The sequence below is a fragment of the Oratosquilla oratoria genome, chromosome 7 (genome assembly GCF_046742065.1).
Source record: "Oratosquilla oratoria isolate Oo_2021 chromosome 7, ASM4674206v1, whole genome shotgun sequence".
In the NCBI taxonomy this organism is placed as follows: Eukaryota; Metazoa; Arthropoda; class Malacostraca; order Stomatopoda; family Squillidae; genus Oratosquilla; species Oratosquilla oratoria.
In genome coordinates this window covers 59,548,104-59,564,946 of record NC_134783.1, presented here as the reverse complement: position 1 = coordinate 59,564,946, position 16,843 = coordinate 59,548,104, and the positions used below count along the sequence as shown (strand labels likewise).

At 38.1% G+C, this 16,843-nt stretch overlaps 1 protein-coding gene across 12 annotated transcripts in view; it reads right to left on the bottom strand.

Moving 5' to 3' along the window:
* The window catches only part of Rim (Rab3 interacting molecule), a 651,951-nt gene that overhangs the window by 616,098 nt on the left and 19,010 nt on the right, over nt 1–16,843 (bottom strand). For all 12 annotated transcript variants that reach the window (XM_076188289.1, XM_076188288.1, XM_076188280.1 and 9 more), the window contains exon 2: nt 2,078–2,282. In XM_076188289.1, the coding sequence (XP_076044404.1) occupies nt 2,078–2,282 (205 nt within the window). The remainder of the gene's footprint in view (nt 1–2,077; nt 2,283–16,843) is intronic.

Here is a 16,843-nt window from a genome sequence, read left to right as displayed (position 1 = left end):
CCTCTGGATATATAAACTTATCTGATATTCTGGTCGTTCTCTGCACTGAACAATTCTCACTCCTTACAGATAGCCATCCTGCTATCATATTCCATGTACTCACACCCATACATAGATAACTTATCACAGACAAGTACAATTCAGGACACTGTTCAACAATCGGCTTGATACGGTTTTCTGTGGTAATTATTTAACTACCCAGACTGGTCAAACCCTAAAGACTGAACAGCTCTAATCCATGTATTTAAATATATATATATATATATATATATATATGCATATATATATATATACATATATATATACATATATATATATATATATATATATTTATATATTTTTTTTTTTTTTTTTTTTTTTTTAGAAGTTGTTCAGCGTACTGAAGCCTAAGGCCCGAACACTTCACTTTTGTATATAGTCCCATCTTCCAATACCCTCATTAAAATCTGTCAAATTTTCGTCCTGGCTCCAATGAGCCTTTCTCCCCCAGCCCTCTAATATACCTTCCCATTGTGCACGAAACTCGAAACTACTTCGTGTGAGAAGGCGATCGTGTATAAGAAGTTTATTCCGGGGCATCTAAGTATACCAGGATCCCAGTGAGGACCGGGGAAAGAGAGCAACCCAACCACACGACCATAACAATACATGCATACATTATATACATATACATATATATATATATATATATATATATATATATATATATTTATATGTATATATATACATTTGTGTATGAGTGTGTGACTCACTATGGTCTTGGATCACGTGTTGGACTCGTGATCGACAGCTATTTTTCTCCCAGAAGAGAGCTCAGAGCTCGTATGGCCGATCTATGGGTAATGCTGTGATCTTACACGCAGACACACACACACCTCCCCACCCACAAGAGTTGAAATAACGGCTCGCAGCGTAGCTATACTGAAATTATTTTAGCCCTGGGTGGGATTCAAACCCGGACCGACGTAGTGGCGGCCGGGAACTCTAACCACTGTGCCATCGAGTCGTGTGTATGTGCGTGCATGTAAGTGTGTATTTACCTTACTGTAATATACAGGAAATGAGCAACGCTCGTTGGGTTCCGCCTCCAATTCTCTAATTTTCTAACATACCTTGACTCAAATTCATGTACATGAGTGTGTGTGTGTGGGGGGGGGGTTTGTGTGCTTGTGTGTGTGCATACATATATGTACATATGAATATACGAGTATATTTACAATGTATAACATTGTGCCAACTGTGCAATATCACCACAGAAAAAAAACTTGTAGACAGTAAATACTTTCGTATATTACATCTTCAAAGACAGATACAAGGGTGTTTAAGTACAAGAGTAGGGAATGTACACGGGCATAGGGGAACAGTAGGAGGGGGGGAAGACTGTACAAAAGATGGGGAGGTGGCATGATCTGACTACATAGGATTTAATCTGGAATCATTTTCATTGCCAGTTTGATTAACAAAGTGTACAAATTTTAGTCCATTTCGATGGCATTTTTACCTTTTACTAAGATTTTTCTCTGCCAATTTTCAAGCTATATAACATGCACTGTATAAACTGAATTGTATATCATCCATGAATTATACCACTTATCCTAAAAAATTTATTTCAGTTGGCTGATGTTCTGGTAAAATTCTCGGTTCACTGATATTCATGTGCAAGAGCCTGGTGTGACTGATGTTCAGGTGAATGATCCTATGATTCCGGTAGATCCTCTGAGATGGGTGATTTTTAAGTGGTCCATTCCAAAAATCATTATTCAATATGATTATATGGAGAAATAACAAATGATACAGGAACCGAACGAGATCTACATCGTTGGCATATTTTTGAAATTATATAATTGATCATGGAAAAACGATACTATGTCAGAGATAATTATCACTGAATCGGTAACTGATATGTGCTGTTTCGAATAATGTTAAGCTCCACTTTGATAATAGTACCCTAGCCATTCTTTATCTAAATATTATACCATCCATGACATCTGAAATAATGTCTCCCTTTGCGTCCGGATTCTCACAATTACACTCCTCAAAACAATTCTATGTGAAGGATCATCCTTGTTCCACGTACCTTGTTTGACCTGAGTGACACTTTGCCACCGCAGCGCGCGCAGCATCGTACGCTGCAATAGTAGCATATATGTCCAAGGCCATCAGCAAACTTGGTCTTGAGGCATATTTGACATGTGGCATCCATTTCAACCCCAGCCTTACGCTGGGCCTCAGAGCGTTGGCGTATTGTATCCTCCAATACTTTGACTTCATCTTGCTTGCGTCTGTGTTAAAAAAGAACAAATTAAAAATATTATGAAGCAGGAAATGAAAGTTACACTTGAGTAAAAGATTCTTATACCAAATGTCATACATTGATAAAAATACATAAGCTATCCTTCCCAACTGTCACATCAGACATCTACAAGTCTAGCTTCAAATCAAAGTCTACATTGTATTCACCTGTACATGCAACCAATCATAACTCTTCAACATCCTACTTTCTATTCCTTTCGAGATATCTTTATTATGAAAATTTTATGTAATTTTATACACATAATTTTTGTCATTATCAATTGGGGGCATACGCCAAGAAGCGCATTGCTTCACTCATACGTTGTCACCAGTCCCCATGGTCCCTCCAAGCAGACACCTTTCTCACTCAAAACAACACTCGACAGATTTGATCAACTCGCCCCAGTCATGAATTCTGTGACCGTCCCCTCCGTCTCCATCAAGGATTGTCTCCCGTGGAGACATACCTGTAAGTAGGATCAACATCAGGGAATCGTGCCACATGCCCATACAGCCTGAATTGACGTTCACGAATTATGCTGGTAACTGGATTAGATTGTGTCTCACAGTAGTCTCTGGTTTGATTCGAAGTCATTACAGCGATGTATCATGACTGTCCAAAGGCACTTAGTACCAAAGACATCGAGACTCCTTTTCAAGTCAGCATTTAATGTCCATGTCTCACAGGCGTTCAGCAAGACAGGGAGTACATATAACTTAAAGATTCGAATCTTAGTCCACCTGCATTAATAACGACAACGCTATATATACTCGCAATATATTTGCATTTTTAATGGCCCTCAACACCCTCAGCAATTTACCTGCTGTACCTCTCCTATCCATTCTAATGGGAGCTTTAGTCCGCCATTTCTGAGTACTCTATTGGTCCAGATACACAGCCATTCTGGTAGCACTGCCCAATTCTATACTCTCGACTATGCCACATTCCTCGGCAGCCTTCAGAATTTCATGTTTAAAAGTGTCCCACAGCTCTTCATGGTCCTCAAGAGAACCGAGTACTTCAAGCCGATTGTAGATTGCTACTGCATACTCTTGGACACACGCATCATCCCCGAGTTTCTCCAAATGAAACCCAGGTGGGTTACATCTCTGGATTCTCCTGAATTTGACACGCAGTCTAAATATTGCGACCACATAGGCCTATCTATGATCGGTCCCAAAAAATTAAACACTACAATAAACCCTGCAATTCTGTAGGGTCTTCTAACGAACACTAACAAGTATGTGACCGATCTCCTTGGCACCTCCTACGGCATTATTATACTATCTACATCGGTGCGGCTCTCGTCTCTGGAACCAGGAACCAGCAATCTTCAGCCTTTTGGGTTTAGCAAAGTTCAGAAGGAGATAACTGTCGATGTTCCTGGTTCCAGAATCATGAGAGGCACCCAAAACAACGAGTGCGTCTCGTAGCAGGCACTGGTCAACTATAGATTCAAGCTTGGCATAGAACATCTTCTTTCCAAGGTTATATACCTTAGTAGGAGTATATATTGCAGTAAGAGAGATGAAGCCCAAGGTGTGCTTCAGCCTCACCAGCATCTTATGCTCATCAACCGAAGTAACATTTACAATGGCGCGAAGTAGTCGTCTACATATGCTTACAGCTACTACCGCGAGGTGGCGAGGTGGTTCCTATCGGTTCGGCCCGACCAGAAGTAGGTATAACCCTTGCTACTGATCTCGCCGTTGCCTGGTCTTCTCACCTCTAAGAGGGCCACTATATCGAATCTACGCTTCCTGAGCTCCGCCGACAAAGAGGGTAGTCGGTCGTCCCGGGAGAATGAATGGCCCAGCCACCCACACGGAGAGTCCACCAGAGATTCATCCCAGGTCTGGCTCGACGTGTTTGTGTCTCATTTGGAACAACACCCGACATCCTGCACAGCTGGTTTCCTTGACACATTAGATAACAAGGCTAAGTTATATGTGACCACATGGAAATGCGAGACAGTGACATAGGCGGCAATTTTTTCAGAAAACTTTGTGTTAAGGACAAATGAATCTAGAAAGAGAGGTGTGCAATAGACTCCGAGGGATGAGATCAGAAGCGCATTTGCAATACCAAGTCAGAGATATGTGACATCACAAGTAAGAGATGGTTGGATAAGACCAGTTCAGTGCTTTAACTGCAGTAAATTTGGACGTAGAACCTGGGATTGTTAAACTAAGCCAAATGGGCAGAGATATAGACAGGAAATGGGAAATAAGCCAACCAGACAGGAGATAATATGTGTAAAAGATAGTAGGAGTGAAACAGATCAAGATAGCAGATATCATACCTACGTAAAATATGGTCATGGGATGGTAAATTGTCCCAAGGCAAATTGAATCAAGAGGAACACACAAGACTGGAGACAAGGGAAAGACCCAAGCAAGACAAAAGAGAAGTAGTGGAATACAAAGATTATAGCAATTGCTGTATAGGTGGAGATAGGTTATACAAGGTGGAAGATCCAGAAATAGGTCGAGAGTGGTCGCCATATGTGAAAAATGCTAGGAGCAGAAAGAAGTGAGAGGAAATATACAGTCACGACTTTGCGAGATACAGGGGCATCTCACACCATTTTGAGGCCAAATGTGATACCAGGATTGGAAGATAGGCATATAGGTCAGTTTACCATGGGATTAGCAGGACATATAACATTAGCACCCATAGCTAAGATATTATTTGAAATAGATGGTAGGAGAGCGAGTGTTGAAATAGGAATAACATAATTACCAGTTAAAGAGATTGATGTCCTCAGGAATGATATAGGTGAGATAGTCCAGGTGAATGACCCTATAGCCAGACAAATAAACGATGACAAATCCAACATGGAGGATCCAGTGGCAGTCATCACCAGATCCCAGACCAAGAAAGCTCAAGAGGAAGGTGAGCTGAGAGAAGATGACCTGAGATTCCTGTTTCAAAAATGTAGCAGGGGATGCAGACATGCCTCCAAAAGAATCCTAAGATGGAACTGACGATAGTGAGGAGAAGCAGAGACCAGCAGAAGGTGCAGGAGACCAGGCAGGCGCCCCGCATGCAGAAGAAATGTTCCCCCAAGAAATGTATAAATAGGGAGGAACTCGTCTGACTTCACCAGGAGCACCCAGAACTGAGGGAGATGCGCCAAATAGCTGAGGAGGAGGAGCAAGAAGAACAAGAGTACAGCAAGACCAAGTTCATCATGGAAGATGGCGTACTCATAAGAAGGTACAAGAGGCAGGAGGCGATGTCATCACGCAAATCATAGCACTGAAAGGATCATAAGGTTAACACCTGAAACTACCTGTGCCTATCTAGGAGTTACCAGGACAAAAGGGTTAGTAAATACATATACAAACGGCTTTTTCTCCCTTCCAAGGGAGATAACCAAAGCCAAATGCATAAATCCACCCCCACCCATTTCATCCCCACATACTCCATTCTCATTCACCACCCCTCCTTCCCTCTTTTCTTGGTTCCTCCTAGATTAGAAAGGGATAGTAATAAAGCATTTTCATTGGCTGCACTTACATGGACATATTAAGAGTTTAGTGAGGCAGTGTATTGTGTGCCAGATAACCGGGAAGCTCAGTGACACCCCTAAGAAAGTGACTATGTGTCAAGCTCCTGTTATTGAGGAACCTTTCAGTAGGTTAGTTGTAGAGTGCGTAACCTCCTTCCAAAACAAAGTCTGATAAGTCATTTCTGCTTACCATTATGTCCCAATCTACGCAGTATGCTGAAGCGATACCCTTACCAAACATTAAGGCAAAGATAACCACTAAAAGCCTTAATGTCTTACTTTAGTAAGATGGGTATACCTCTGGAGATACAAAGTGACAGAGGCACTAACTTTTGAAGTGGGATATTCAAAGGAGCCCCGGAAGGCTTCAACATAAATCGTGTGGTTGCATCAGCACAATACCCTCAAAGTCAAGGGTGTCTCGAGAGGTTTTATGGAACCCTTAATCAGATGATCAAAGCCTTTGTCTTAGAGTTTGGAAGATTAGAATAAAGGCATAGATTTGCTACTGTATGCCACTAAAATAACTAAACATGAAGGCCTGTGATTTTCTCCTTTATATTCAATGTTCAGTAGAGCCCCACAAGAACCCCTTGCCTTCTTGTATGAGGAAATACTGTCTACATGCCCTGAAGGTGATAATCCTTGATCAAAGTTTGTAGATACTAATTTTGAAAAGTTAAAGAAGGTTTGAGAATTAGCTAGGAAGACCTTGGAAAAGTCTCAAGAAATTTCTAAGGAATATTATGACAGGAAGACAGAAGATAATTCAATCTGGGAGATTATGTTTTAGTTTTACCTCCTCAGCCTACCTCACTACATCCAATATATGAAGGACCATTCAAGGGGCTTGAGAGAAGAGGTGGTGACAACTGTGTTATAGAAAATCCAAGGAGGAGATTAGGAGTGCAACTGGTACATATACATATCTTGAAATTATTTCACAAAGAGGTGCCAGAGGAAGAAATAGTTGGTGTGATCAAGAAAGGATAAGCCGATGGGAGCTTTGATTCAGATATCAGGGATCAAAGGTTCTTCTATTATTTAGACAGATAAAAAATGGGTGAGGTGTTAGAGGGAACTCTATCATCACTCGCAGGAGAGATACGTGAAGAAGTTTGAGCACTCCTCTGTAAGTATACCTCGGTATTTTCCTCATGCCGCCATGTAGCCCAAACCATTACCCATGACGTTATTTTGGAAGAAGGAGCCAAACCAGTACGACATACCCCCTATTGACTGTCACCCCAGAAGAAAAGGATTATGGCAGATGAAGTGAACCAACTTATGAAACAAGGATTAGTGGAACCTAGTACTAGCTCTTGGGCTTCACCAGCTGTGCTACTTAAGCCTGGAGGTGTGTGGAGAATATGTGTTGACTACAGAAAGGTTAATGTGGTCATGAAAGCGGACCCTTACCCTCTCCCCAGAACTGATGACTTAATTGAAGAATTTGATGCAGCTAAATTTTTGTCTAAGACTTAATGAGGGATATCATTAGATCCCCCTTACACGCAGAGCCACAGAGATATCTGCTTTTGTTACCACACATGGACTCTCTCAATATAAAGCAACTCCATTTGAAATGAAGAACAGTGGAGCGTCTTTCCAGTGCCTTCTCAATTGGCTAGTCAAGGGACTCCCAGGCGTCAGAGCATAATCAGAAGACATAATTGTGTTTACTGACATGGAATGGTCATATGACGGACTGGACCAAGCCCAGCTTACTCTATTTACTTAATTGTAGTGTACAGGAAAGGAGCAACACTTGTTGGGTCCCATCCCCTATTCTCTAATTTTCTAACATACCTAGTCTCAAATTCATGTATGTTTTTAACTTAATCTGTACCCTCGATTTCCAATTATCACATTTAGATCTGAGCTCATGTATTGTTTGAGCTTGGGCTATATCACCTTCCAAGCTATTCCACATATTTATACATCTATATAGAAAACTGTATTTCTTCACAGCCTTTCAACATGGGGTCTTCCTTAATTTACTTCCATGATCTCTTAGAGCCCATCCATCTTTATTTAGGAGATCCATTCTATCAGTGCAGTCTATCCCCTTTAGTGACCTGAATACTGTAATCATGTCACCTCTTTCTCTTCGATCTTTTAATGTTGGTAGACTCAGTACTTTTAGTCTTTCCTTACATGATTCATTTGCCAGATTGGAGACCAATTTGGTTGCTGCCCTTTGTATTCTCTCGATCTTGCTGATATCCTTCACTCTGTGTGGGGACCATACTACTGACACATATTCCAGACTTAGTCATATCAGGGTCTCGATGAGTTTTCTCAGCATCTCTTCATCCATATAATGGAACGCCACTTTAATTACCTACAGTAGTCCATATGTCTCTCCTACAACCCTGCTGATACATTTGTCAGGTGACAGGTTGTCTTTTATCAAAACTCCCAAGTCTTTCTCCTCTTTTGTTTTTGTGATGGGTTCACTTCCCAAGGAATAGTTTAAGGATGGCCTTTTGCCACTATTGCCCATTTCCAGTACTTTGCATTTTTTTTTTTTTTTTTGTATTAACTTCATTTTCCATTCTTGGCTCCATGCAAAAATAGCATCTAGATCTTTTTTGCAATATTCTACTATCCTCCTCGTTTTTCACTCTTCTCGTGATTTTTGCATCATCTGCAAACATTCTGCCATAGCTTGTTGTTCCTTCCATCATCTCGTTAACATAGACAAGAAACATTATTGGTACAAGCACTGAACCTTGTGGAACTCCACTTGTTACTGCTCTCCACCTTGATATCTTGTCCTTTACTATTGTCCTCATGTACCTTTACTTCAAAAAGTCTTTAATCCGTTGTAGTAGTTTGCCTCTCAGTCTTCCAACATGCTCCAATTTCCACATAAGTCAACTGTGAGGTACTTTATCAAATGCTTTCTCTTGGTCAAGGTACACATAGTCCAACCATCCCTCTCTTGCGGTACATCAATCACTCTTGAATAAAAACTAAAAAGGTTTGACACACATGACCTCCCAGATCTAAAGCCAAACAGACTGAGTGTCAGAATGTTCATCTTTTCAAGATATTTGGTCTAATCTTTCACAATCCTTTTACATAATTTTACTATTGTGCTAATGATACTAGCCTATAAGTTAGTGATGGCTCCATGTTTCCACTTCTGTGAATTGGTACCATGTTTGCACTTTTCTAATCAAGCAGCACAATGCCTTCTTTCAATGAACATGTAAGATTGTGGATATTGTCCCCTAGTTGTTCCTTACATTCTTTAAGTATCCAGTTTGAGATCCTGTCAGATCCTGAACTTTTTGTCACATCCAATGATCTAAGGAGATTAAGCACTTGCCTCACTTCTATATCTATATCTGCTAAACCTGGTTTATTGCTCCCCCTTGCTTTTCTAAACAAGAAGAAAAAAAAATGCGCTCTTCTGTGAAGACCGATTGGAAACGTTCATTATTTATTTCTTCCTGAGCTAAGGCCTCTTCAAAGACCTCACCATCTACTATTAAGTTGTTGATTTCTTCATGTGTCTCAATTTACCATTTATGAATAAGTAAAGCAGTTTTGGTTCACCTTTGCAGTCATCTACTCCACCTCTTTCAAAATTGCTTTCTTCCTCCCTGCGAATTCTTGTATAGTCATTCCTAGCTTGTTTGTAAGTTTCTTTTGTTTTATTGCTTCTTTTCTTCTTTCATTTTCTCCAAGCCTTGTCCCTGGCCCTTTTCGCAATTTCACATTTTATGTTAAACCAATCCTTTTTTGGTTCTTTCTCTAGTGCTCTGGCACATGTTAAATTTGTTCACTCCTAAGTTGTAAATATCAAGAACGACTTCCTACTTCCTCCTTATTCCTGTGATTATTAACCACTTCAGTACGACTCAAATTCTAGCACGCAGCATCAGCTGCCATATGTAATTTCTATCACATTACTCGCATTATGAAATATAAAGTCATTGCTGTATTACTCATTCTGTTTTACTCTGAGTATTAATATGACATGGTAGACAGGAAGGCACCATGGGAGGTTTTGCAGATATATGGGATAGGAGGAAAGCTTTTAGAAGCTGTCAAGAGTTTTTACGAGAGTAGTAGAGCATGTGTCAGGATTAGAAATGGAGAGAGTGAGTGGTTCGAGGTAAAGGTGGGACTTCGTCAGGGATATTTTATGTCGCCCTGGCTGTTCAACTTATACATAGATGGGGTGGTGCGAGAGGTAAATGCAAGGGTGGTGGGTCAGGGATTGGGGATGGTTAAAGAAAATGGAGAAAAGTGGGAGGTGAGCCAGCTGCTGTTTGTGGATGACACTGCGCTTGTAGCAGGATCAGAGGAGGAATTGAGGAAGTTAGTGACAGAGTTTGGGAGAGCGTGTGAAAGAAGGAAGTTCAAGATAAATGTGGGTAAAAGTAAGGTGATGAGACATACAAGGGGTGAAAGTGACAGTAATCTGGAAGTGAGCATTAAGGGAGAGAGACTGGAGGAAGTGGATAGTTTTAGATACTTGGGTGCGAATGTGGCAGGAAAAGGAGGAGTGGGGGTGGAGGTAGAATGTAGATTGAGAGAAGCGAGTAAATGCCTTGGTGGATTAAAAAGTGTAATGAGGAATAGACATTTAGGAATAGATGCAAAGAGGAGGTTGTATGAAGGAGTGATTGTGCCGACAGCACTATATGGGTCAGAAGCATGGATCATAAGAGAGGAGTTTGAATGTGTTTGAGATGAGGTGTCTGAGAATTATGATAGGGGTTACTAGGCTGGATAGAGTGAGAAATTAGGAGGTGAGGAGGAGAACGGGGATGGTAAGGGAGTTGGGAGATAGGGTGGATGAAAGAGTATTGGAATGGTTTGGACACATGGAAAGAATGAGTGAAGAAAGACTAGTAAAAGAGGTATGGGAGGCAGATGTAGAGGGAGTGAAAATAAAGGGGACGAGCTAGGATGAGATGGATGGATGGGGTAAAAGGGGCTTTGGGGAAGAGGGGAATGTCTGTTGAAGAAGGACGGGAGAGGACAGAAGACAAGGATGAATGGAGAATGGTTCTATATAGATGATGTTGTGATGCATGAGATGGAATGGGTGGGGGGATGGGGGGTGAGGTAGTATGTGTGAGCAAAATTTGACGCAACCCGAAGGTATTTCTCCCCGTCTTCTCCTTTTCTGCATGGGGGGACGGAGAGGGGATTCGCCGACTTAATGAAGCGGCCTTGCTGTGGATGTGTTGTGTCTTGCAACACTGCCTCTGACCCAGGGCAGTGGACAAGATGCAGGGATGACCCGTTATCCAGGAGGTGCCAATTTAAGAGGGTAGAGGGTGGAGGGGAGTGGAGTGTATTGGGGATGGAGAGGGTGGAAATGGTTTTTATGCCTTTGTTCTTTGGCTACCTCCCTTGTAAGGGGGAAAAACCTTGGTATATGTATGTATTAATAAACACAGAAAACGTGATCAAACCAGTTCACAGAATCCGGGGGTAACACATGTACAACTACATATATATATATATATATATATATATAGACTGTATATATATATAGAAATACTGTATATATATATATATATATTCCAAATTATTGTTTCCTTCTGCAATCTATGTCACATTTAAGCCTTTCTTAGTAAAAAACACTACTCCTCCACCGATTTACCTCACTATTTTTAATCCAGTGATTATATAAATCTTGTCGCGCACTTTTTGGTGGTAGTGGACCTTTTAATTTTGTCTCCACAATTCTCATTATATCTGGTTTTTCTTCTGCCAGATAATTGTTGAATTAATTTAATCCTGAAATTATGCCATCTATGTTGGTATACGTTACTTTTATTTTTTCCTCCCTGTTTTTTGTTTCCGGTGTTTCTTTTTTATATATATATATATATATATATATATATATATAAGTATATATATATATATATATATATATATATATATATATATATATATATATATATATACAATTTTCTCAACCTCAAGTCCATCACTCTCGGAAAAAAGGCTTTCTTTTCAGTCTCTGTTCTCTCTCTCTCTCTTTCTCTTTTATTAGCTTTTTTTCTCTCTTTTCCTCATCGCTCATTTCTTTTTTTACCCATATATTTTTGTAGTTTTCACTTTTTGCCAACTTTGCTGTTTTTGTTGGTATTATTCCGCCATCATTTGAGGCCTTATTTTGTATCTTTTTCAGAATTTCTTTTACTATTTCTTTCTCCTCTTTTTCTTTTAAGTATCTAGCTACATTGTGTTTTTCTTTAATACCATATACTATACAACAATACACTTTTTTTATCTACTGTATCCCCGACCTAATTTTCTTTCTCTTTAATTACTTTAATCACTATCTCCTTTGCATTTTCTTCCAATTGTACAATTTCTTTAAAAGCTATTCTTTTGTTTTCCTGATCTACTTTCCATAGTTTTTTAATTCCTTGAAGATCTGTCTCCCTTGTGGTATCTTCAATTTTCTTGGTCACCGCTTGTATTTGTTCTTTTACTTCTATTTTCAAAGCCTCATTTTTTTTTTTTTTTTTTTTTTTTTTTTTTTTTTTTTTTTTTTTTTTTTTTTTTTTTTTTTTTTTTTTTTTTTTTTTTTTTAAGAAAAACTTCATTTGTCATCCTTTCGTTTTCATTTTTAACTATGATTCTTTTTCAGGGCATTAAGCTCTCTGTTGGTCTCAGTATTCTGTCTTTTTAACTCTTTCGTTTCTCTATAGATTGCCCTGCATTCTGCTTTTAGATCTATGATATAATTCATTAGTTCTGTAATCTCTTGATTTCGTGGAATATTTTTTATCTCCCTTTCTAAATCTATACCTTTACCTAGTCTTCTAACTTCTCTTGCAAACCCGGAAAAAACAATATTCTCATCATCATACATTTGATTACGTAGAGACGTTTCAATATTACGGCTTTTTTTTAGGATGATACCTAACGGCGATTCAACCCTGCTCACATCTAGGCTTCTTTTAGTTGGCTCACCATATTTTTGTCTGCCTTCACCATCCTTCGTTTTAAATTCTTTTCCACTCAGTAAATTTACTCTAATAATTTCGGTCACTCCTTAAGCGAAGCTCTCCCTTTCCTAATACAATAACAGACTAGGCATTTCCTCCAACTTAGCGAAAAAGCGCTGTACTCCAGAGCTCGTTCTAGACGTCCGTTCCAGAGAGTGGTTCGCCGGTGTGTGTGTGTGTGTGTGTGTGTGTGTGTGTGTGTGTGTGTGTGTGTGTGTGTGTGTGTGTGTGTGTGTGTGTGTGTGTGTGTGTGTGTGTGTGTGTGTGTGTGTGTGTGTGTGTGTATTTACCTAGTTACCTAGTTGTATTATACGGGAAGGGGAGCTATGCTCGTGGTGTCCCATCTTCATATCTCGATTAATGTAGACTGTTTTTAAATACGTGTATCGTCTTTGCACACACCACATTTTCATCTAATTTGTTCCAAATGTCTATTACGTTGTGGGGAAAGCTGTTCTTTTTCAGGTCTCTTCTATAACTGTCTTTCTTGATTTTCTTTCCGTGTCCTCTTGTACCTCCACTATCCCATTTTATTAGATCCTATCAATAATTTCCATGCCTTTCATGGTTCTATAGTTATCAAGTCTCCGCTCTTCTTTGTTCTAATGTCTGTAGCTCAAGTTTTACTAGTCTTTCCTCATATGATAGTTCTGAAAGTGTTTGTGCCAATTTCGTAATTGCTCTTTGTATTCTTTCAAGTTTTGTTATTATTATTATTATTATTATTATTTTTTAACTTGGTGACCACGTCGTCTTATTAAAGTGACTAGTATTTTCGTCACCATTTCTTCGTCCAGGTATGTAAATGCCACTTTGTTCTTATCAAATTATGTTTCTCCAATTTTTTTTTTTTTTTTTTTTTTTTTTTTTAATGTTTCTCAGGGGACATATTCGTAATAATGACTCCTACGTCCATCTCATTTTCTACTTTTTATTTCTCACAATATATAATATATATATATATTTTTTTTCTTCTTCCAAATTCCATTATACTACACTTCTTAATATTGCATTCCATCTCTCATTTCCTACTCCATTCCCATACTTTATTGAGATCACTCTGTAGCGACTCACAACCTTCTTCAGTGTTCACTTTTTTCAACAATTTTGCATCATCCGCAAAGAAGCTCATATAACTTTCAATTCCTTTATCCATATCATTGATATATATATATATATATATATATATATACATATATATATATACACATATATATATATACATATACATATATATATATATATATATATATATATATATATATATATACATATATACATATATATAGCAAACATTATTGGGTCCAGAACTGTTTCTTGTGGAACTCCACTTATCGCTTCATCCCAATTAGAGTGTTTGTCTCTTATCACCACTCTCATTTTTCTTTCATGCAAAAAGCCTTCCATCCACTTCAGCAGTTTGTCCTGTATTCCTCCTTCAGTTTCTAATTTCTTAAGCAACTTCTTATGTGACACCTTATCAAAAGCTTTTTTCAGGTCTAGAAATGCACAATCAGCCCATCCATCTCTTTCTTGTATTACATCTATTAGCCTTGAATAGAAACACATTAAGTTTGTGACGCATGATCGTCCTTGTCTAAATCCAAATTGCCTTGGATTTAGTACGTTGTTTTTTTCCAAATGCTTTACCTATCTAATTATGATAATTCTTTCACAAATTTTAACTATCGTACTTGTAAGAGAGACCGGTCTATAGTTAGTAGGGTCTTCCTTGTTTCCCCCATTATATATTGGTACTATATTTGTTCTTTTCCAATCTTCTGGAACTTTTCCTTCTTTCAGTGAACTGTTTATTAGAATATGTATTTTGTTTGTTAGTTCATTCCTGCATTCTTTCAAAATCCAGTTTGCCATTTCATCTGGTCCATGCGATTTTCTGACATCGAGATTACTCAAGTGTTTCATTATTTCATTCCTTGATATTTCTATCTCTTTCATAGGGGGGGACTTTCTCCTCCCATTCGATATCTCTAGGTTGTATGTTCTCCGTTGTAAAAACCTATTTAAAATGCTTGTTCATAATTTCTGCCATTTCTATTTCCTCTGTGTAATCAACTCCTCCTTGTCGTTTTCTCTAATTCTTGTCTGCTTTTTTAGTTTGTTTACAAATATGTAGAATAGTTTTGGTTGATCTTTACCTTTTTTATGACATCTTTTTCGTATTTTCTTTTTTCATCTCTGCGCACTTGTACATATTAATTTCTATAATTAGTATATATTTTCCATTTTTCAGGTCTTTTGTCTTTTTTCCATTTTATCCAAGCTTTATCCATTTTGTCTTTTAACTCCCCACATCTTTTGTTGAACTAACACTTTACTTTATTTTCTTTCTTTTTTTTTCTTGGAACATACTTTTCCACTCCTTCTTTATAATTTTTTGTCAAAATATTCCATTTCTCTTCTACTGTTGTTTCCTCCTTGTGTATTCCTTCTCACTCTGTTTTTTGAAAGAATTCTCTTATTTTATCAAAATTTGTTTTTTCATACATCAATCTTCCCTTTCTATATTGTTGGTTTTTTCCATGTATTTTTCCTCATTTAGTTGCAGTTCAACTAATATGTGGTCACTTTTTTTTATTGGTGTCTTATATTTACTCTTGTCCACTATTTCGGGTTCTGATGTGATTATTAGGTCCAGTCTCGATGGTTCTTCCTCATTTTTATATCTAGTATTCTCTTGTATCCATTGCGTCATTGTATGTTCTATAATCATATCAAGTAGTACATTTCCCCATAGGTCGTCTCCACCCTTCACTGTCAACTCTTCCCAGCAGATTTCTTTACAATTAAAGTCACCCATTATAAATATTCTTCCTCCATCTTCCATTATTTTATTTAGTGTTATCGTTGTGTCTTCTAACATATTTTTGTGTTCTCTCTCTTCCCATGAAGGTGTTTTAGGAGGTACATAATTTACTACAAACTTCCTGCTCTTCCCATCCCTGTCCTCCATTTCCATCACAATCATCTATATTCCATTCTTTCTATAGGTAACATTCCTCACATTCATATCCTTCTTAGTCAGGAATATAACTCCACCCCTTTGTTTTACCTCTCTATTTCTAATCCAATAATTATATGCACCATGTCCTACACTGTTGGGTGGTAGTGGACCTTTCAATTTTGTCACTACAATTCCCATCATGCCCGGTTCTTTTTCCTTCGGGTAATCATTCAGTTCGTTCAAGCCTGTTATTATGCCATCTATATTTGTGCAAGACTGTTAATTTTCTGCTACTTCCGTTATGTTTTCTGTTTCCCTTCTGTTTTTCTCTGCTATGAACAATTCCCTCACTTTCATATGCACTACTCTCCAATAGAATTTCTCTTTTTCTGACTCTGTTCTGTTCTTGGTTTTTTTTTCCTTACCGTCTAGTCTTTTTGTTTTCTCATCCTCTCCTCTTTACTCATTTCTCTTTTTATCCATACCTGTTTATATTGATCACTGTCTGTTAGTTTCCCTGTTTTTGCTAATATATTCTCTGCTGTTGTTTGTGACCTGAATTTAACCTTAATTGGTCTGGTCTTATCTGTATTGTATTTCCCCATTCTATATATTTCTTCTATTTGTTTCCCTGTTTGTGGTTCATCTTCTTGAAGTACTTCTAATATCTTATTTACTTTTTCCCTTTCCTCCTTTATTCTTGTAGTCCTATTTGGATTATACTTCTCTTCCATCCCTAATATAATTATACATTTCTTTTTATCTGCTAAGTCTCTTATTATATTCTCCTTCTCCCTCATCACTTTAATAACTGTGTCCTTAGTTTGTTCCTTCATTTGCTGTTCCATTGTACCTTTAAATTCCATTTTATTGTTCTCTTGTACTTTTTTTCCGACCACTTACCTCTTTTGCTATGGACTCTTTATTCTCTTTATTATTATTCATCAATTCCTCATTCTCATCCTTTACTTCTCTTAACTGTCTTTTTAGTTCTTCTATTTCTTTAGTTAGGTTTTGATTCTCCTTCTTTAGTTCTTCCAGTTTATAAACTCTTTGGGTAACTAGCATTAATTGGTTAA